Source organism: Seriola aureovittata, chromosome 23, assembly GCF_021018895.1.
Source record: "Seriola aureovittata isolate HTS-2021-v1 ecotype China chromosome 23, ASM2101889v1, whole genome shotgun sequence".
Taxonomy (NCBI): domain Eukaryota; kingdom Metazoa; phylum Chordata; class Actinopteri; order Carangiformes; family Carangidae; genus Seriola; species Seriola aureovittata.
This window is the reverse complement of record NC_079386.1, coordinates 9,437,864-9,460,007: the sequence shown is the minus strand read 5'-3', so window position 1 is coordinate 9,460,007 and position 22,144 is coordinate 9,437,864. Positions and strand designations below refer to the sequence as shown.

At 42.3% G+C, this 22,144-nt stretch overlaps 1 protein-coding gene across 15 annotated transcripts in view; it reads right to left on the bottom strand.

Annotated features, from left to right (window-relative positions):
- LOC130164395 (adhesion G protein-coupled receptor L3-like) overlaps positions 1–22,144 on the bottom strand; it is a 211,003-nt gene that overhangs the window by 131,644 nt on the left and 57,215 nt on the right. For all 15 annotated transcript variants that reach the window (XM_056369102.1, XM_056369106.1, XM_056369103.1 and 12 more), the window contains one exon: positions 21,112–21,340. In XM_056369102.1, the coding sequence (XP_056225077.1) occupies positions 21,112–21,166 (55 nt within the window). In that variant the 5' untranslated portion in view covers positions 21,167–21,340. The remainder of the gene's footprint in view (positions 1–21,111; positions 21,341–22,144) is intronic.

The following is a 22,144-nucleotide window of genomic DNA, read 5'->3' as shown; positions in this document are numbered from 1 at the left end:
ATTTCCAATAAAAAGAAAATGTAAATCTGAACATCTATGACTCCAAGGTCATGTGATTGAAAGCTCCAGAACAGCTACTTAATGGTCTTTGTATCAAAGTAAGAAAAGGCCTTTTTACGTCTCTTCGAACTATCAAAATAAGTAAAAAAAGCGTGAGCAGCAAACGGCTTCAGTGTCTGTGGCTAAATCTCAAGCTCTACTTACTGGCTTTTTTTTTCCTGAGCTTTCAACCACATCCTGATAGAATGACAACTCCATAGCATGTAACTGAAGTAAAGGTTTCACAGTTTTACACAAGCTACTATATACTTAAGTAGAAAAAGAACTCCCTGCATGTACAGCTTGTCAATTTATATATCGTATCAAAAAAGCACATAGAAACTCATTACACGAAACATGTAATGGGTAGGCACAGGTGGCGTAGGTGGTCATTACACTGCAGTTCTGTGAGGGTATACAACTGATGCCATTTTCCATTTTTCAAATGTCAGGTACCACTTCTAATCTTTACCTTAAAATGAACAAAAAAAAAATAAAACAGGAAAAAACACAAAGCCACATATTGAGGAGAAAATACAAAAGAAGCCCCCCATCATCGTGTCATTTCATTTCGTCTCATAAATCTTTCAAACCCCAACACAGTAAAGCGCACTTGCCATTGAAACATCACAGATTAGAATAATTGTATTCAATTTTGTGATGAAAGCCATCAATTATCTTCCTCTTAATGGGAAGATTTATTCCGCCCCCTTGAAAAGTACTGGTCTGGATCACACCAAACTTCTTTGAAAGTGACAACAGCAAAGAAAATGGATAACGAAAGTTCACCTTGGCAGGTGCATTTCAATAAATGACAAAAGAGAAACTGACACTGAGTTGAAAAAGACCAATCTTGCCAATGTTTATTAATTCTCATGCTTTTGTATGCAGATTCTTTTTTTTCTTGGCCACCTAAAGTGTAGAAAAAACACAAAAAGCCCAATTAAATAGGGTCATTTATACAACCTTCTATTCTGTTACTGATTAAATTGATCAATATGATTTGCTATAAAAACCAAAGAGCTTACAATAATTCCCATAAGCATGTGTAACTCTGTAGTGAGAAGGGCTCAATTCTGATTTCCCAAAAGAAGCATTAAAAACAAACCATCAGAGTAGCGAGCACAACGCTGTCAACACGGGCAACCAGCAATCCCCTAATGTAAGCGAGTAAATGCATGCCAGTGATGTCTCGGATTACCCGGCTAGTCAACAACTTTAGTGTAATTACATTTGTGCCCAGAGGCGGTGATTGATAGGGCTCATATTCCTCGGGTGCCAGAGACGGCATCCTGTCCCACTCGCACGTATCGCTGTCCACCTGCACACATCATTGACAGAGCTATCGAAAGTCGAAACACTCTTATTGAAAGTCCATCCTCTTATCTAAGTTCCCGTGTTCTATTCACTTCATCTCCCTTCCTCGCTCTCCAGCCAATACTTTAGAGGAGTATTTATATGCGCTGCGTATCTCTTTCTTTCTTTCTTTTTCTTTTTTTTCTCCACTGCAGATTCTCCCTGGATAATTCTTCTGACAAGTACACTGCTGAATATGGGGGGGGAAATAAAGTAGTAGTAGTTTGGGGGAAAAGCAAAGCAAAGCTGGAAGGGTCATGCTGGATACTTCCATTACTTTCACACCACAGAGCGCTGTTTTTTAATCATGATGCTTGCAAATGACATAATTCACAAATGAATATTTCAAAAAACGCAATTACTCACCAAAAAGGGCAGCAGAAAGGTCAGAGAGAAAAATGGTCATTTGGAAAATGTCGCTCCCCCGCAGAGCTTTTAAAAATCGCTCTGAGGGGGGAAATGCTTTGGAGTTTTGATTGTGGGTTTGTTAATAGCGATACTGAGCAATAAGGGAGAAATTTTCATGTTTAAAAGCAGAGCTTACTCTCGGAGCTCAGACCCATTACCTTCTCCGAACCAGCGGGCATCGAAGTGTAGATGGAGCAGAGTAACAGTGACATTTAAAAGTCATCATTAGTAACAAAACAGGGGCCTTGGGGGGGGGGGGGGGGGCTTGTATTTCATTTCATCTCCCAAGAAAATGTGTCAGAGAGAACGTGTTAAGGTCAACCACCGCACACAATTACGATGAGCCCGACTAAATGAGCCTCCGTCACTCGGATAAACAGATGTCGGGGACATGTGACAGCTCTCAACAACAGGAACATGGTTTTAGCTCATTTTCAGGCTTCAACTGAAGCTCAGACACAGCAGATAATTTCCCAATAAATACTAATGCTCTCTGCAATTACAGGCCAAGTCTGGCAAAGAGCCAAATATGATTCAAGCAAAGGAGAAAAAAAATAAATTAAAAAAATGTTTAGGCTGTTAATATGTGAGGATACATAATTTTAAAAAGGAGGCTCGGATTTTTTTAGAAGATGATAAAAGCAAAAAACTTTATGTGTGTGAGAGATAGGGGGGGGGGTGATGCATTTAAATGAACTCTGACTTCACTGAATTAATGTAAGATGGATGCAAGAGAGAGAGAGAGAGGGGAAGGGAAGGCGCGGGAGCTGATTCAACAGATCAAATGTCTCTTTTTCTACTGAGAGCTGCTGGATGGGTACGGCCCCCAGAGCTAGTGATTAATTAGCACATGAATCTGGATACCGTTATTTGATTAGACCAATGGGAGCCTGTCACACCCACTTCCTTCGTTTGCAACAAATGACATTTTCTGGGGAGGAAAAAAATAAAATAAGTCACTTTTGCAACGAAGGGGGAGAAATCTTCTCAATTGCGACTTGGAAAAAAGAAAAAGAAAAGTACAGCATCTTCAATAATGCATGAGGGATTATTTATCTTGAAGTGAGAAACAGTTCAGGCAAATTGTTCTCCCAAGTAAATTACGTTTACACATGGCCTAAGGCGAGTGAAATCTCAAAGGCTTCTACACGGAGAGCAAAATTATCCAGGAACTGAACTGTCAAAGAACTCTGCAGATCGAGCGTTTAAGAGAACAGCATCAATAAAACAACGTTTGTGCTGCACGAGAGGAATGTAAGGAACGCGGGATGTTCCTTTACATCGCCGTGGTGGTCGGACAACTTTTGGAAAAGTTCCCCAGCTTGGAAAGTGAGCCGTTCTTATTGAAACATGCAGGTGGATGACAGACACTGTAATGATGAATTGATGAGGCGACCTCGGGAGCGCTCGGGACAAACTCCTCAAATCGACTTGACGGCTTATGACACTTTGACCAATGATGCCGCTGAGCACAATTAGCGTTACTCATCGTGACAGGACCCAGATATCCATTCAACACGGCGAATGAACGAGCCATTTGTTTTGCTTCGACTCGCGCTCACTGACACACATCTGAACACGCTAATTGGCGGCGCACACCACGCACTTACAAATTCCAGCAGAGAGGGGAGAGACTGATGTGTGCGTTTTTTTTTTTTTTTTTTCATTCAGGGCAGCAACATGCGAATGCGGAGTTTCAGACCGTCAGTCAAACTGCCCACGATGCCTGGAGGGAAATTAGCACTTCAGTGTTAACGAATTAGCTCGGAGGGGACGACCAGATACTGTGCAACCGTAATAAACGGCTGCAACTTATTCCAGCATGCTCCTCACATGGTGAATATGTAATGTTTTTTTTTTTTTTAATGAGAAGCCGCGTGCAACTTCAACCCGATGAAACTGACAAGATAGTATGATTACAGAGTGGTGGTGTATCACTCCTTTTTCTTCCCCTCCGCAACAATGTATTGACACAGTGAAAGTTAATAACTGTGAAAGTTAATAAATTGGACGCGAGATGGAGTGAAATCTGCGGAGCACAGCAACTTCCCCCTCTGTGATATACTTCCAGCAGACAGTAACCTCATGTTTGCATACACACCAGCAACAAATACAAGTAGCCTGCCATCGCTCCATAAAGGCTTGATTCACATACTCAGAACACAGAGGTGAAGTGTCTTTCCATCCAGCGAGCACTTCCATTTAATTAATCACTACTTCAATTCATTAAGTGCATAGCTGTGGTAAGAAAAAAAAAAAAAAAGGAAAAAAAAAAAGGGAAGGGGGAATGGGAAGCAAGTCCCCCATCAAGGTCTTATGTTAAAAACCACTTCGGTGTGCAAATTACAACATTAGTTTCTTAGGTCAAATCCACTCCAGCGAAGGAGAAATGTGCGATTCCCTTCAGTGTCGTTAAAGCTGATTATCTGTACTGTTTTTAAAAATTTGGCAGATATAATTGAAGCTTTTGTATTTTAGAAAAACTCCTTTTTTTTTGTGCTAACTCGGAGCATTTCCCAGTTTTCCTTTAAGTGTCAACAGAGCAGAGGTGTGTGTGTGTGTGTGTGTGTGTGTGTGTGTGTGTGTGTGTGTGTGTGTGTGTGTGTGTGTATCCTGCATTCTATCAGTGAAGTGGCATTTTGTCAGATGGTCCAAGCCGGAAGGTGAGTCTGTGGAGCCGGCCGCTACCCGTGGCGGCGGCTCCTGACAGCGAGCCGGGCTTTTGTTCAGCTCCCCGTCATGTCTGACACCGTTTTGCCATTTCCTCTCTCTTTCGTTGCCTCCTCCCTCTCCCTCCGCCCCGTTCTCCCTCCCTTCCCGAAACCCACCCAACATGTGCCGGCATCACTCAAGGGAGCATCTCAGCCAAGACTAATGCACCTTGCCCCCCACCCCCCCCTCACCTACTGTACAGGGCCTCCTAGGCTAAAATGAACAGAATCCCCGTCACCGTACACACAGGAGACACACATACACACACACACACACACACACACACACACACAACTCCCAGAGCAGGAATGACTCAACATGCCCCTATAGTAACACATGCCCTGATAGTAATTGAGGTCAAAGAAAAGAAACAACAGGCTGATTTTCGTCTTGTGTGGGGGGGAAGAGGTCTTTCCCTCACTCTTCTTTTCGCCACACATCATCAGATGGAATTGCCTAACAGCACACTGGAGGCAAGAGCCGGGCTTAGTTTAGCATCGTGAACTGAGACAAACTGCAGTGCGACCTCACAAATCTGATCCTCTCAGGAAACAAGAGGCTGTTCAGTGTTCGGACAAGAAAAACACTGAAGAGCTATCAATATGAAATAAAAAAAGCATACTTCCCTACAACATCCTGAAGGAGCTATTTTATTGTTAGATCAGAGTCGTGTTACTTTTGTAGATCTGAAATCGTCTGGTAGATTTTTTTTTTCTTCCCCCAAACGTAATCCAAAAATGTTTTAACAATCAAACACTGGCTGCTAGTATAGTTAGAAAGCATGATCAAAGCATCAAATCCGATCAAGGCGACCGCTTCATTATTTCTACTACTACAAAGTCCCTGTAAGACTTTCTCCAAACATATGTGCATGTTGTCTGTAGCAGTGTGGTGGAGAAAAAGCATTTAGATGCTTGAGTTAAGCAGCAGTAGCAATAACTCAATGGAAAAACGGCTAGTTGATGAGTAAAAGCTCTATTTTTATAATAAAAGTATCAAAAGTAAAATGTACAAAAAGTATCAAAAGTTAAATGATGCAGAATCAATATGTCATGTTTTTATAAGATGTGTATATAAAATCCTGCTCTTCAAAATAAGTAACTAAAGCTGCAAATGTAGTGAGCTAAAAAGTTTTTTTTTTTTTTAGAAGTGTAAAGTAGGGGAAAATGTAAAATACCCAAGTAAAGTACAAGTACCTCACGACTGCATTTAAGTATGCTAGACCTACTTTACTCAATGTAAAGTTTGCGTAATATATTCATCACACTGTATTTACCTGCGATTGGCATTTTGCGGTGAGCCAACTTGTTTTCGTGAAAGTCATAACATCATTTTTGACTAGCTCGTCTGTAACCATGGTTAACATGAATCAACATTTTTTCCACAAGAATTAGTTTCTTCATCTTTTTTTTTTTTTTTTTTTTCTAAAACATACTTCACCATGTCAGGTACCGTCAACATACGCATACACTACACTGTCTGCGGCACAGTATACCTCTTCATTTCTTAACTTCAAGAAGCACCATTTATGTGAACACTTAAGCGCACTTCATTCATTGCCATAGCGACGCACGCCGCCTCTATGCGGTCCTTTCACATGAGGTAGAGGACAAACCGATGACAAGAACATCCAGAAAAGCCATTCTCTCGTAATGAATGGGAAACCGGGCAGTATCGCTGTCTGAATGGACCCTTGGGGCTCTTCTTATTATAGCTGTATTAACAGCGCAAGAGTTAAGAGCGAATGGAGCTGAACTACAGCACGAACTGGCCGCCGGGTTAACGTCATGCCTGTTGTCACAAATGAAATGGTAATCACTCTGGCACATTATGACGTTCGTGTGTCTTAATCACGGTGTACAGTATAAAAGCATTTTACGTGTAATGACCCCAATCAGCTGACAACATCCAAATGAACCCAAAAAGGCCACACTCCGCATCCACATCAACTGTACACGCAATAATTAGTTGGAGAATGATATGTTTTCAACCTGGGAAAAAAAAAAAGAGAAAATGGAGGAAAGATAGCGACGCAATTTACATACAGCAGCATATTGCCTGTAGATGAAATCTGGAGATGCAATTTCCTTTTGTGTTGTGTCATGAAGGCTGTATAGAAAAAAAACAACAACAAAAAAAAGCATGGCCTTGTTTGGAATTCGGGCTTGTGGAGAGTAAGGATGAGCCTTTTTCAATTTCTTGCCCTTTGAAGGCAAAACCCGGAAACTGAAGCTACCTCTCACATCGTCCTTGTATGAACTTGTTTGCATTCTATTTTATCAAACGTATCCTCGTACAAAGCCCAAACTCCGTGAATTAACTTTGTAATGATTTGTTTTTCTGCGGCACAGCGTGTTTGGAAATAAACCTAAGACAATTCTCTTCCTCATATTTCTGCAACTGTAATTTTTTTTTGTTTTTTACTGCAGTGCAATATCTGAGAGGCAAAAAGCATGAATTAATACAAATTAAAGCTCTGTGCTGTAATGTTTACTTACATAATGAAGAACTAAAAATTATTCAAATGACAAAATTAAAATGTGATTTCATGCATATTTATCTGTTATGTTTTAGGTGAACGCAGACATTACTTCATTACTTTTCGCAAATTGTTTGTGCCAGTCGAGCCACATTCATAATATCAAGCTCTGGCCAAAATAATCAGTTTCAGTCTCATACACGGTGCATGTGTAGCACCAGCCTCTTTATTAGTTGTTATTGCAGCTATTCCTGTACTCACACATACAGTACTAGTATCTATACACTATACATCAGCACATTAAATCCCAGAGAGATATAATTCAAAGATATCTGAATGAGTATAGATATATGTTGAAGTGGGGTGGGGGGGCTTGCCTATATCCTGTAAGAACCCAAAGGGTGGTGCAATCTGATGTAGCGGGTGGCCTCAACAGATTAAAGGCCGTCTTGTATCTGCACTTAACTGCAACCAGCTTCTTTTGTTAACTCCCCCTGCGGTTCGTTCGTCCTTATATGTGTGTTTGTGTGCGCATACGCTCGCTTTAATACATTATGCATTGGATAGGGGGCGGGGGTGCTGGCGTTTCTCCCCAGGGAACGTTGCTATATGCTGCATACACCTACGCGTACAAAACAAGACACTGTTCGAGGATGACAAATTTTTTAAATCAGACCCCCCGCTTGCTCTGATTCACTTCCTCCTCCCCGAGCTTACAACTTCACTTTCAGGGTGTTGCGCCGATTCAATCTCATGTCAGTCCTCTCTCGGTGTCATCTGAGATAGTAAAAGCAACATCACAGGCCATTTTGGCGGCCCCGTACTGCACAGGTTTACTACAGGTCTTTTTCAGAGGGACCGCAGCGGCTAAGGGGCTAATCGTGCTACCTTGAAGCTCAGCTCAATGTTTAGCAGTGACATACTGCCAGTCAAGAAGTTGAAAAGAAACAGGAAAGCGGGAAAGGGAATCTGTGAGTTACATTGCTGCAAAGGTGGGTTTGTGAAAAAAAAAAAGGAAAAGTAACAGGGGAGAAGTGAGATAAAACCGTTGTGAGGAGTAAAAAGTGGGTAAAAAAATGTTTAAAAAAAAAAAAAGGTGTTGAAGACAAAAACCTGTGAAAAAAAAGTAAAAAAAAAAAAAAAAAAGTGATTCCTCAGCCACCCACAGAGTGAAAAGTAATCTCATTCCACATGCATGCAATCAAGGCAGTACTGCTGAAATTAGCCTGGGTGGCTACGCTACATCTGAGGCGTAGGGCTATGATGATCTCCTTTGATTGTCTTTTCTTCTGTATTCAAAATGAAAGGTATCAGACACGGGGTTATTGTGCGGGGATAAAGAGCGGTGAATATGTATGAAGCAACATGTGCGTGGCGCTCATGCATCAAATCATCTGGCCGCAACTCTTTAACATGTGGCATATTGGAACCCGGCGAGGAAGCATAGGGAGCATGAAATGGGAAGGAATGCGAGATTTTTGCCGCCAAACATGCCACACATGGTTTCACACAAGCAGGTGTAGAGCCGTGATGAGTGATACAATAACACACTGAGACAGGCTTGCACCTCGAAAAAAGGAGAAAAAAAAAAACAGCTAATTTATTTGGCAAACCTGTTACTGGGAAACAGAGATGCTTCAGTGACTGCGTATATCTGTTTAGGCCTGAACTGTTTCCCCTAAACCATGTATATCAATCTTAAACGGTCCCGCAACCACCAGAGTCGTCTGGACATCAGCAACAGGATGTGTACGGCTCAGTTTTCATTCCTTTACTTTGAGGCTTAAAGCACAGTCACTACATGTGTTACCTGGGCAAGCCACTTAATCCCAGAAATACCATCTTTTGGCACATGCTCGAGTACGCTAAATACCTGCAGTATATATGGATTTAAAGAGGAAAATGTCCATGTTACATGAACACAAGAACCATGTTGAAGGGATATAATTATGCGGCTTAGCCCACTTGTTTACACTTGTGGGCCTTTTTTTTTTTTTTTGGCACTACATTTCCCATCATGCTTCATGTCAGTGAAATACAACTTCAGGGTAGGTACAACTCCAAACAAGGTAATCATCTTGTGACTCTTAATATTAAACAATCTGAGAAGGGGAAATCACTCTTCACGTCTACGGTGGCCCTGAGAGCTCAACGCACTGCAACTTTAAAAAAAACACATGCTAATACACAAACCCACCGCAAATTCAGAAAACATCATCACATGCGCTGCAAAAGAAAAAAAGAACACAAACAGAAGTGTTTCCAGGGGACACTAAAAAGTGTGGCTTGAAGTTGTTGCTCAATGCCCAATTGTGACTTTTCAAGTTAAAAGCCTTAAACCTTTGCCTTAATTCCAATAGCGGGAGTCAGAGAGAGAGAGAGAGAGAGAGAGAGAGAGAGAGAGAGAGAGAGAGGGGATGACATGGCGCAAAGGGTTGGACTTGAACCAGGGCCCCGCGCTCGTGTCTGCTGGAAACACATCCGTTGTGTTGTCGGACTGAATTTGTGGGGCGCTTTTTTCTTTTTTATTTGCATGTGTTTTTTCTTAAGCTGCAGCGCGTTGAGCTCTCAGGGCCACCGTACGTATCTCATTGACAGGTGCGACGTGTCACAGACGGTTGCACTGCTTCATTTAAAGGGGCCATGTGGTAGGGGCCACTTGTAAACAAGATGTGTAACATTTGCAACGAATGTCAGCGAGTTACACATCGGATTGCTGCAAAAATGTGAATAATGTGCCTGTATTTCCCATGTTACTCATTCGTGACACAAAAATAAAAAAATAAATAAAAATGAACGCCGGGGGGGGGGGGGGGGTTAAATCCAGACCTCCCAGTTAAACGGCGGCCCCCGTGACCTTCACTGTGACCCCAACACAAAATACCCACCATTGTATGCACGGGGACTAACATGCAGCTGAGAAACATCTGCAGCGGGCCTATAAAAATGGCATGCTATATTGTTTGATGCTGCTGCCTGCTGTGGAATGACATCGCTCACTCTGCCTCTCCGGTTTCAACCCTTTTCCTCAGTCCATCTCGCAGCAGAGAAAGGAGTGTATTATCACAGTGAAAAAGGATCTCCTTCTAACCCCCCACCCCTCCGCCTCCTCCTCTCCTCCCGCCACCGAATGAGGGGCAGTGATCACGGAGTGAGTGTGTGTGTGTGTGTGTGTGTGTGTGTGTGTGTGTGTGTGTGTGTATGTGTGTGTGTACTTGTAAGTGTTAATGTGTGAAGAGAGTGGGAGGAAAGAGGGAGTGCACCACTGGGGAATGCGCACCTGCAATTTTTCTCATTTGACACAGTTGGTCTTTTGTAGGCTCTCAGGCATAGGGAGATGTCTGTGAAGCGTATGACTCCTGCCCTCTACCCCCATCCCCCTCTCCTTAAAAGAAAAAACACATCTTCACATCACTTTAGTATTCTCCATCTCAGCTGAGAATAGCCCATGTCAAAAAAAAAAGGGGGATAACAATCCAATAGATAACCAGACAGTTTGGCTGAGCATAAGCAAAAAATACACATACACATACACATACACACACACACACACACACACACACACACACACACACACACACACACAAGCACAAACATCTTAACCACTTGAGAGCTATCAGACGTAAACAAAGCTTGTAACAAGCTGCAGATCCATATGGGAGAAGAAAAACAAAGACAGCAGATAATAAAGTAAAAAGACCAAGACCATATTGAATATTGAAATGTATTTATATTTATAACGTATTGGCCTCTGTATTTTGCATTAACAATTCATCAATAAGTCGTCCAACCTAAACAACGCTATAGGTCATTTATCCCAATCCTCCGAGACCCACGGGAGTGAACCGGCAGAAGGCGTACAGGAACTTTGTCGCCATGGTTACAGTAATAAACACATGGTTAAGGCTACGGGTCAAAAAAACAATGCTGATTATATGCCCCTTCCATCCGTCCAAACCATCCTGACCTTATATACTACATATGTATGTACTATATACTACATCACCATACTTCCTCCTTTGCTCCCATCAAAATTGCTACAGCCACTGAAGGTTTTCCTAACAATAAAACGCAAGGATGGGCCATAATAAGCTGCTTGCACAGATGACCTGTGGGGTCTTTTTAAAAACAATTTTTTTAATGAAGGACATCCTTAAAGAGGGTTGATGGAACACTGCAGACTGTAGTCACTGCCATTTTCATTTTAAGGACTACATTGCAGATTTGTACAATATACACAAACAAAATATGAGGAACAATTGGAGGAAGATATGGATGGAAAAAAAGCAAATGTTGAATATAATAAGCAGAGAGCGCTTTCTGAAGAAGCAGACGTGCGTGTTTTGTTGAGGATACGGTTGTCATCGTCAATTAAACCGCAGTTACAGTTCAAACTCGTAAGATAATGAATTTAGTGTCACATGACAAAGAGAATAGTTGGGGTTTTTGTTTCAGACTGAAACAATTAGTGGATTATATATTTAGTTGTCTAAAGGTGAGCTGACAAGATTTTTTGTTTTGGCAAGATTTACTAAATTGTGGGGTAGCTAAGCAACCAACCAATCATGTCAGTCTCTACACTTGCTTGAACATTGCAGCTTATTGCAGCTTGGGTCATAAATTCATAGTTGAGAACACCATTTCTCTTAGTTATAATAAGTTTTCTAAATACTTAAATACGGCAACATCCACGGAGCCAAGAACCACGGGCCTGTTGTAAAAACATCCACCACAGTTTGTAGACAAACTTCCAGGTTCATCTTTGACCATCCATACAGGGGACTTTTCTGCAATTAGAGATTATTCCCAACATTTTTGGATGTACTCACTTTCAGTTTTTATGCCTAAATTCAATAAACATGCTTATCTTCTTTATAGCAAATGTGATTGTCTGACTTCTCGTGTTTTTTTGTTGCCGAAGTTGCGATAAACCAGAATTATCCTTTAAGCAATGGGTCATGGGCTGCTTTAGGGAGTGTATTTGGACAGACTGACGAATCCTCCCATGGCTGACAGCTGTGGAGGCCGAGCTGTGACCCACCAGAGCCTGGATACTCTACATCTGCGGAGTATGTGTGTGTGTGTGTGTGTGTGTGTGTGTGTGTGTGTGTGTGTGTGTGTGTGTGTGTGTGTGTGTGTGTGTGTGTGTGTTTGGGGGGACAGGAAGCAGTAAGAAAGATTTGTGTTCTTGTGTGTGGAAGAGACTGAAGATGAAGGGAGGGAATGTGTTAGTGTGTGTGTGTGTACCATACATGCAGTACATAAAACACATAGACTACAGTGTATTTTCCATCCTGTGTGCAAAGCGCTGGAACTGTAAACTACTTGACCCTGGCATCCTTCCAAATGAGGAGGCCACACTGAAGAGCTACCATTACTCTTGCGCTATCCATTCCCCTCTCTCCTTCCTTTTATTTTAATGAGAGCACAATTAATAAGGAAATGGAACAGCTTCCCAAAGGAGACTGGTCCCTCCACAATGGAAGCCTTCTTTTGTCAATGGCGGTATTGAATTCCCCCTACAAGGCCACTGGGCCATACTGAAGGCCATCTCCAGTATCGCCCCACCTCCCCCACCCACCTCTCTATCGCTCGCTCCCTCCTTTTCTTATCCCTCAAGGTCTCACGGGCTAATCTGTGCCACAGTATCATTTGACCCCCACCCCGCACCCCCCGACACCCCACCAACTCCCTTTCCACCTCTTTGTTCCAAATGCAGACTTTACAATACTTCTTATTGATTTGCTGAGGCGAAATCATCAGTCGCTGTGCACGCTTGGTTTGTTCAATGACGGAGCTGAGGGAACAGGGAGCAGGGTCACACACCATCTTGCCCATAATTGGCCCGCTGCATCCGTGGTGAAATTTAGTTGGAGGCAAAGCGGCATCTGATCTTCGGTATTCTTTGTTTGTGTGTGTGAACACATTCAAATTCTCCCTGACAGCGCAAGTGCTGCATAAGAAAGAGAAAGGAATGGCAAAAGAAGCGATAACTAATAAATCCTCTACTCCTTTTGTTTCACAGGTAATCCAATTGGCAGGTCAAATAAAGATGGTATCGCTTCTCACACACACACATACACACACAGACACCCCCCCCCCGTTCTTTAAGTCTTACTTGGGAAGGTACTGTACCTGTACTTTTCTCTGCAGCGACAACCCCACATGCACCACACAATACAGGACTATAATCACGATTTCCTGACAATGTGCGAGTGAAAGCAGAGAGCCAGTTGTTTACATGTTCTTGTACTGTTAAGTAAAAAAAGAAAGAAAGAAAAAGAATATGGTCTTTGTTTGCAAGACTGCTTTCCTGTCCTGGTGACAGGGTGCCATTACGTGGAATCTTTCTTTTATTATTTTTTTTTATCAACAGAAAGTGCCAGTGTATCAGAGTCGCTGGGGCGATTGGAACAGCACTTCACTGTTTGCTGTTGCACAACAGTGTAGTAGCAACATGTTACATAAGCTGAAGAAGGCATTCACGGGCTCCCGGAGAGCTTCCATTGATACAAGGTCTACAGGTCTCAATGTCCCCGAACAATGTAAAAAACACTACAACCTGATCAGCAGTCTGGCTGATGTGAAGGTAACAGACAGGAGTTGCTCGAACAGCTCATGTGGTCTTTACATTGCATGAGCTGTGTTTACAGGCACGGTTTCATTCATCCTTCTCATGGACGAGCCAGAAAAGTTACACCGTGCGTTTCACTACCTCTGCTGGCATGGCGGAAGAAAAAAAGCTTCAGGGGCATTTTTGATTCAGCATTTGATATAAAAAATTAAGGAAATAATTGATTTATTTTCATTACATTTCATCATTAAAAAAAACTAAAAATACAAAATCCTAATCTATGCTGAATCAAATTGCATAAAATGTTACATAAGTATTAAGATTTTGTACTAATTTATCTGTGATCTTGGGCTGTGTAGATGTAGATAAATATCAAATAATAGGAGAGGAAGACCCCCCCCACACCCAACACACACACACACACACACACACACACACACACACACAAAATTTAAATATCAGTGCATGTTATTAGCAACATGTTTAAACGCAGGGAATCTAATCTGAATAATTAGCAAAATGCATATAGCATGCCCTCGAGGCAGTTCTCGTATTCATGTGATGCTGCAGCAGCGATTCATTATGTGGGTGGGCGGACAGACAGCCCCACAATGCTTCACTCACACCACCATCATACCCTCACCCATGATTATAAAGCTGATAGAACTGCACATACGGCACTGCAGTGTCTAACACTGCAAAATGTAACATGTGATGTTCCCCGTCTTCCTGTGTCATCAGAATTCAGATATATCACATATGAAGGCATATGTAGCCGTGTTGGATTTTGTTTACAGGTGAGGGATGAAAAGCATACAGTACGTTGCTCGTATAGATTTCACAACGTGGCTCGGGAAGGAAAAAGTAATTAATTTCACAAATTGACTAAAGCATAGGTCGCTGCATTGTCTCTCCGCGTGGTTCCTGTTTGCCCTTCCTGCTCCTCACATTCCGCCCACACCCCAAAAATTACTGCCTGACCCCTGCAGCTATGCAGTGTCGGGAACCCTGTGGTATTGCACGCCCACCATTTTTGCCCTGTGAGCTGGTCTGTGGGGTTACTGAGCAATTTTCTCTGCAGCCTCCAGACACCGCAAACACATACATGCCACTTGCGCGCACGCGCACATTATGCAGCCTGTAATGTAAACTAACATCCACTGCCACTTGACCTGGCTGTCAATATCTGTCCTCATTAAACACCATTCGGCCAGCGGAAAGTCCACTTTAAATGGCATCATTCAGTGCTTACCAAATTATGCCTTTGCAACTGGACTCAGTGGACGAGGAGTCTAATTCATTTATTTGGAAGATATACACAGGTCCCGGTGCGGTCACCTATAAAACATGCAGAAGTATTTAACCCCACCCTGCCATTCGTAATGTTGCTGTCACTCATTCCTCTTCGATTGCAAGTTCTGACAGCAATTTGGCAATGTCAAGCAGTCACTACGGATGCCATGGGCAGCAAAGGCCATTTTGTTTATTCCCCGTATCAAGCAGGTATTGATTTTTCACTCATTATAGAAGAACATAAAAAGAGAGGGGGATTTCGGAGCTCCATGCCAAATGCCACACAAAATGTTTTGAGGAGTAACATGGAAGTGAGAAGAGAAACCGAACGCAGTCCCAGTTTATTTACTTTGAATTCAAATCTAACAATTCTATTCAAATAAGGCCACATGTCCTGACAGAGCGAGACCTGCTAAAACTGCTACACAAAACACAAAACAAATTAGCATTCAGAAAGGAGCTATGGAATAAAATGGCATCCAAATGACAGCTGTGGAGGCCACCCTCAGGGTAGGGTATAAAAATGAAGTAATTTTTTCCATAACTGCACCACTATTATCTATTTTCAGGAAGCATAGTGTGGCTTATGGGAAAAATCATAATCCATTCCTCGGAAAAAGAGAGGCAAATAAAAAAAAAAAAAAAATCTGTTAAAGCTTTAAACCAGTGGCATTTTTAAGAATATCATCAAACCCATTTTCAAAGCAATCAAAGTTTTATCTGAAAGTCAAGTAACAAAATTACTTAAACGACACCTTGCGCCGGCAATAAATTGCTCTATCATTAGATTCATATCTGTGGATTGTAAGTCAAAGAAAGCAGCACTTCTTTATTCATTGTTTAAAAATAGACTCTCTTGTCTTATCATCCTTTGTGTTTATCATCACATATGGTGCCATATTTTCATGCCAAAACAGATCAAGTGCAGTGACCACGCACCACGGGGGACAGACTAATGTCAACGTGCACAGGCTGATGTTTTTTCCCGCCCCTGCCTGTTTAGTACCTTTGTGGCCCCGGCCTTGACATTTATTGCACAAGCATGTGCAACACATGCCACATTTCAAGCACCAGTTTGAGGGATGTCGCGTGTCGCATTTTCAAACCTGTAATCACATGCCGCCGCCGCCTCATCCAGTGTGAACGAGGCATACGAGGAGGCTGGAAATGTCAGTTGATCCAGACTGAAATATCTCAACAAATACTGGATGGATTGCCATGAGATCTTGTACAGACAAGTCACGGCCCCCTGAGGATGAATAGCACAGCAGAGTTTAGTGATTCAATAACTGTGGATAATGGTGTTTTGTGCTTTTTTGCATATGTAAGCTTGTGAACAAACTGTTGTGGTGATCACAAAATAGCTGTCTTATGCGATTGTGCTTGAAATTTGAGTTGAGTCTGACATCTGCCAAACACTGGGAGCCATTATTTCACAAGAGCGTTGCTCAACTGCATCTGCACCTGTGAGCTATTGTTTGGGAATCAGTTGGTAGTTGAGTTTTCCCAAATTTTTTTTGTTTGTACTTCTGTAACTTTTAACCCTTCACCTCAGAATATATCACACCTGCTTTCCTCTACCTGAAAAATTTGTCTTACAGCCATTAAACTATGTTTCCATTTACTTTCACCAAAGTGAAACAGTGTAACTGCAATCGCCCCTGTACTTCCCCCTCTATAAAACACAGAAGGTTATTTACTTGATTTAATGTCCCATTTAAATGCGTACGGAATTCACTCTCATTGAAGTGCTGTATCTGTCTGTACATTATGCTGCTGCAAAAGAATGATTGACATCCATCCACTCCGACGCACACTTGTTTTCAATGCTTCAAGAGGCAACAACACAGTACAAGCCTCAGTGGGCTCTACAAAGAACTTTCTCCCGCTTTGAAATATGAGCTCAAGTAAATCATTTGTTTAATTAATTAAGCAAATTAGGCAAATCCAGGGATGCCTTGGCGGATGGAGTCGGTGCCCTGGCACAAGGAGATTAATTAAGTGGATCGGCTACGGGAACAATGAGGCTGACGTTCGAGTTTAATGCTCTTGTTTGGTTTGATACAGCTAACCTTAGCATATTGGTGCTGGTACAGCAACGTGAGCAACAGAGGGCGTTTGTAAAGGTGCGTGCTGGCTTGGATTCAACTTTGCGTGAGCTGTGCAACAGAGTATATGGAGTAGAGTGAAAGGTAAAGACAAAGCAACATGGATGCTTTTTTGTCTTTCTCATCCCCTTTTGCAGAACTGCCGTTTACCTGGCAATGTTCTGAGAGCCGCAGAAACCCACATAAACACACACATATGCTGAACAGATGCGTCTGGCACACATCTGCCTCGCTGTCTCATCCATCCCTCATTACGTACCCAACCCCCTGGCAGGACAATATCTGCTTCCAGGCTTGATGTATGCACTGGTATCTGACCATGAAAAATATGCGTCAGACTTCACGCTTTCGCGTCTTGGATTGGTCCACGAGTCGTCATCCATTATAGCGGCTACGTCTCTGATTCCATGGGGTGGTATTAAGTGGAATGAATATAAAATCCTTCCTGGAGCATTTTACATGCACAGAAACGCATGATTAATGTGCTGCTCAGGCATGGCCAGAGTGTTTGGGGCATTGCTTTTCCATTGTTATTCACTGTTACCAAAACAATGACAAGGATGCCTTTTACTTATTTTTTCGCCCCAGTGACAGCATCTGTGATGGAACTTTTTTATTAATCTTGCAAGTCTTTGTAGCTCCACTCATGCATATATACACGCAAAGACACACACACAAATCACATGCAAGCCCATACACAGGCGCACACACACACAAACAAAAGAGGCATAACTCCGCCACCCACACATCCCCATCGCTCCCTAAGCTACGTTCTATCATTGACTTGTTTTTTTTTTTTATCTCGCTGCTGTGATGCTTGTCCAGAAATATTCTTCCTTTTCGTCACACGAGCGTAAAGTGTCAGACTGTTGGGTACGTGTTGACATACAAATAAAGACAAGAAAGGGCAGCACGACGCGCACAGCTTCAGTTGCAAGGCTCTTAGCTAACACGGTATGTGCATTTGTGTGCATTTTTCTGCAAAGCACGTTGTGATTATAACATGTGAAACTTGGCATGTGTGTCAACAGAAACAGAGCTAGTCCCTGTGTTTGACTCCAGTCATCCGTGCACATGTGAGTGCATGTCCGTGCCTGACTGTATATAGACAAAAGGGACTACAGATCCCAAAGTAGGCCAGCATCCCCTGGAGTACACATTTCCAACGCTCTCAGGGAGAAACATGCACAATGACATTGTGGTGAATGTTCCCAGTAAAGCTTCCACAGCTGCAGAACAATTCACTGGCAACATCTGGCTGCGTCTGCTTATAGCATCAGGCCTGGGTGTTAAATGATTACTTTTTCTTAATAAAACTGCCAAACTATTTACTTGCAGTGTTAACCACTTAATCTGATGTTCAAACAGGCCTGAAATGCTTAATGCTGATTCCTTTAGGACATTAGTTACAGCATGAAAAGCCATAGAAACTAGATGGTTTGTCAGTTCCATGTCAACTATTCTTTTGGGATCAATGAGTGATTAATTATTGGGGAAGGAGTAACAACGCAGAATGATTGATTTAAAGGGTTGTCCAGGTGGTTTTGCATGTTTCACCCCATTTATGACAAATCATGCACGCTGATGACCATTTTCCAAATGCTTCTAAATAACTTTTAAGATTGATGAATGTTTTTTTTTTTTTCCTACCTTACTGACATACACTAAAATCAATCGTGGTCTGGTAGGTAGGAAAATACAGTCACCAATCCAGAAGACTATGGAGAAAAACTCAAAAGCATGTCTGGAAAAAGTAATTCAGCACTAATGTGGATATTACATTTGTGGTAAATGGGCTATAACATGCAGAAACACAGCTTGCTTCCTTTAAATAAACTGTCTCGGCGCGTCTAAAACAGACACGTTTCAGCGGCATTTCTCTGACGTCTGTCTTCTCTGAACCACTTCACATCCATCCCCTCATGACACTTTCTAATTGGCTGTGGCTGGTTGTCAGACCACAGCTAATGTTTGTCCAGCCAGTGGAGCCTCAAAATGCATCACTCTAATCCCAGGACATGCTTAAATGCCTTTTGTTCCAATTGTATTTGTGGAAAATAGATTTATAGTTAGAAGACTGTGTACACTTCTTAAAACAAGATATAATGTCTGAATGTGAGGGCTAAAATGCCGCAGAGACAAACGCGCAGAAGATTTGTGTGGATAGGGTCGAGAGATGATTACATGCCGTGTGATTGACGCATCCGTTGTAGACGGCACTTTAGAACCAGTGCTAATCAAACATAAGGTCAAGAGGTTAAAACAATAAGGACCAATGGCACTGACCACACACAGGCGGTGCTGTGCATGGATATGCTCACCTGTGTGTCCCTGCTTATAGTGTGTGGGGTTTGTGTGCTCACATGTGCCTTGAACCTGGTGTTGGACGGTATGGCAAATATTAGGATGTGGAGTTGCATGTTAATATTTCTCTGAATAAATTGTGCTAGGATGTGATAAATAGTTCAAATAGTAGGCTATTGAAAAAAAAAAAAAACTATCTTGAGACTACATGAAGCACAACTGGAATAAAAATGGAGAAATTATTCAAGGGGTACAAATCAAATCATCAATAAGTGCTTTGTTTTAGCGTTTCTTTTTGTATATTTGTTTGATTTTGCTTGTAAATGTTGCAAATCTCTTGCCAATAGATTTTTTGAATTGGAAAAAAAGTTATTTTAAGAGATCAATACGGCTTTTCAGTGTGCAGAAAGTTGACAGCAGTTTAGGGAGCAGTGGTTGTGATGTTTTTTCTTCCTAAAGGGGAAGCTAGCAAGCCAGGCTAACTAGGTTCCATGAGAGTAAGTTGAAGCTAGTTAGCCTAGCTTACTGAATTGAAACACATAACTAATGCAGTGTTCAAATCACAGATGGCTAACAACAATGGCTAACCATGTTGGTGTCCAGCTGCTTAACTGCCTGTGTGGCAGTGTGTTTTTATTGCCTGCCCACATAACACTGAACCAATCAAATTACCGGTACCCACATTGTCATTGGATATATACTGACTTCTTAACAAAGATAAATTCTATCATCGCTTTGAAAATGCAACCTCAGCTGCCTCATAATGCCTCAGCCCCTGGTCAATAGAGCTCTATAAAGAGATATGCATGACATATAGCTGTCTGCTGACCTCTCTCTATTGAGCATCAACACAAAACTAACAATGGCGGGTGAAGTGTGCTTTCATTAGCAGCGGATGGTGAACCCTGCCACCGCTGCCTTCCGCAGATATCACGGCACAAAAACAATTCAATTAGTTTCAAATCTCCCATTAATGGTTTTACCCATATCAAATTAACATTTTTATGGGCCATTGCCCCACTCCCAACATTCCTTATATCTAAACCCTAGCTAATTGTGACCAACCTCCACGTCCACACACACACACACACACACACACACACACACACACACACACACACACACACACACACACACATACAGGCACACACATACGCTCTCAAACCAGGCAACTGCCACCATTGACTTCTTTTAATCTTAATTTAAATGACTTAATTTACTTTGCCTCTAGAACAATTCACAGGAGGCCAAAAGGGAAGCGCCGCAAAACTGCAGCGATTTCCGAGACATGGGGAAAGAAAGACCTTGTAAATTAATCTTAAGCTCCTAATGCTTGAAATGATAAAATAAATCTTTTCTTTTTCCTCCTCCTACAATTCTCACTATCCTAAACATACACCACAAAGCCAAAGCAGTGTTAATGGTTCTTTGAAAGTAATTTTCAGTTCATTTTCAATTGCCAGGAGATCAAGAGACGGAGCCAGTAGAAAGAGGGACAGATCTAAAAATAGACCGAAAATTTAGAGAAAGAAACAGAGAGAGAAAGCAAAAAAAAAAAAAAAAAAAAAGTTTCACAGAGTTTAGGCATTAAAAAACTGCTAATTAGTGAGCGGAGATAGATAGGACGGTGAAAACGAGACAGACATAAAGTCAGAGGCTTTAATCGCAGTTGGCTGACAGAATCTAGCACTTAAATAACAGATGGATGAAATTCTGATATGGCTTCAAACCATGCCAGTCTCAAAATTCAAGGGGCATGTTTTTGTGCCCACATCTGCACATCCACACAGACACAAACACAGACAAAACACGCTCTTGCTCCGATGAGCCAAACTCACCCAGAGCGGCTGGTGCGAAGAGGCTGGCGAGGACTAGCAGGCGTGCGGTCCACATGGCCTCCTCCTCTTACCGCCCGCTGCTGAAGTTCCCAGTTGAGTTCAGTGCTCAGTCTTTTGGTGGCAAACGCCCGAATTGGGTGCTTCCTTTATGGCACGGCTCCCTCCACTGCGCCACTCTTCCCGAGACACCACAAGCCCTGCTGTACCGGTGGCAGATGCCTTCCAAAATCTGTCATGAAAAAAGAAAAAGAAAACGATATGTTAGCTTAACACAGGAATTTGAGTGAATGAGGATGAGGGTCTCAGCAAAACTTCTACTTGGTGATTCATTGTTTTACAGCAACATTAAGAGCACAACATTCCCCAGTAAGAGACACGACAGATGGGGTGCACCATGGCTTTCTCATCCTTATGCACAGTCCTTATGGCTTTGTGGGTTTCAAGTTGTCATCAAGTGACACGGTGCAAGTTGCTCAATCTCCAGTCAGCTGAAGTCATACCGGGTGTGATCAACCAAACACGAAGGCTGTGCGAACCGCAAAATATATTTTTGGATATTCTGTTGTTGTTTGCTCATCGAAGTGTTAACTCCCCCACCTTACCAACAAATCACCCCCACATAGAGACAAGGAGTGAGCGATGAAGCACGCACTGCTTTGGGCTTTTGGTGGACTAGCATGAGTGTGTGAGTGAGTGTGTGTGTGTGTGTGTGTGTGTGGAGTTGATGTATCGTTGCACGCGCATATGTGCTCCAGACTTTGTGTGTTTTCTTGCAAGGCCTGATGGTAACTGACATAAGAAACGCAGCGGTGCTTCCCCTTTCCCACAGGAAATGTGCCATAACTTCACAGTTTGAGTTTTTACACCTGGTAATGTATTTGCACATGTCTAAGAAATGACTACTGTTCTCAAAAAAAAAAAAAAAAATCCCACTCAACAGAACGGCTAACCACATACCCCCGCGGAGAGATGAATGAGCCGGAGCTCCTCCCGACCTCTGCTTAAGCTCACGAGAGTGCCGTCATCCAGTGAA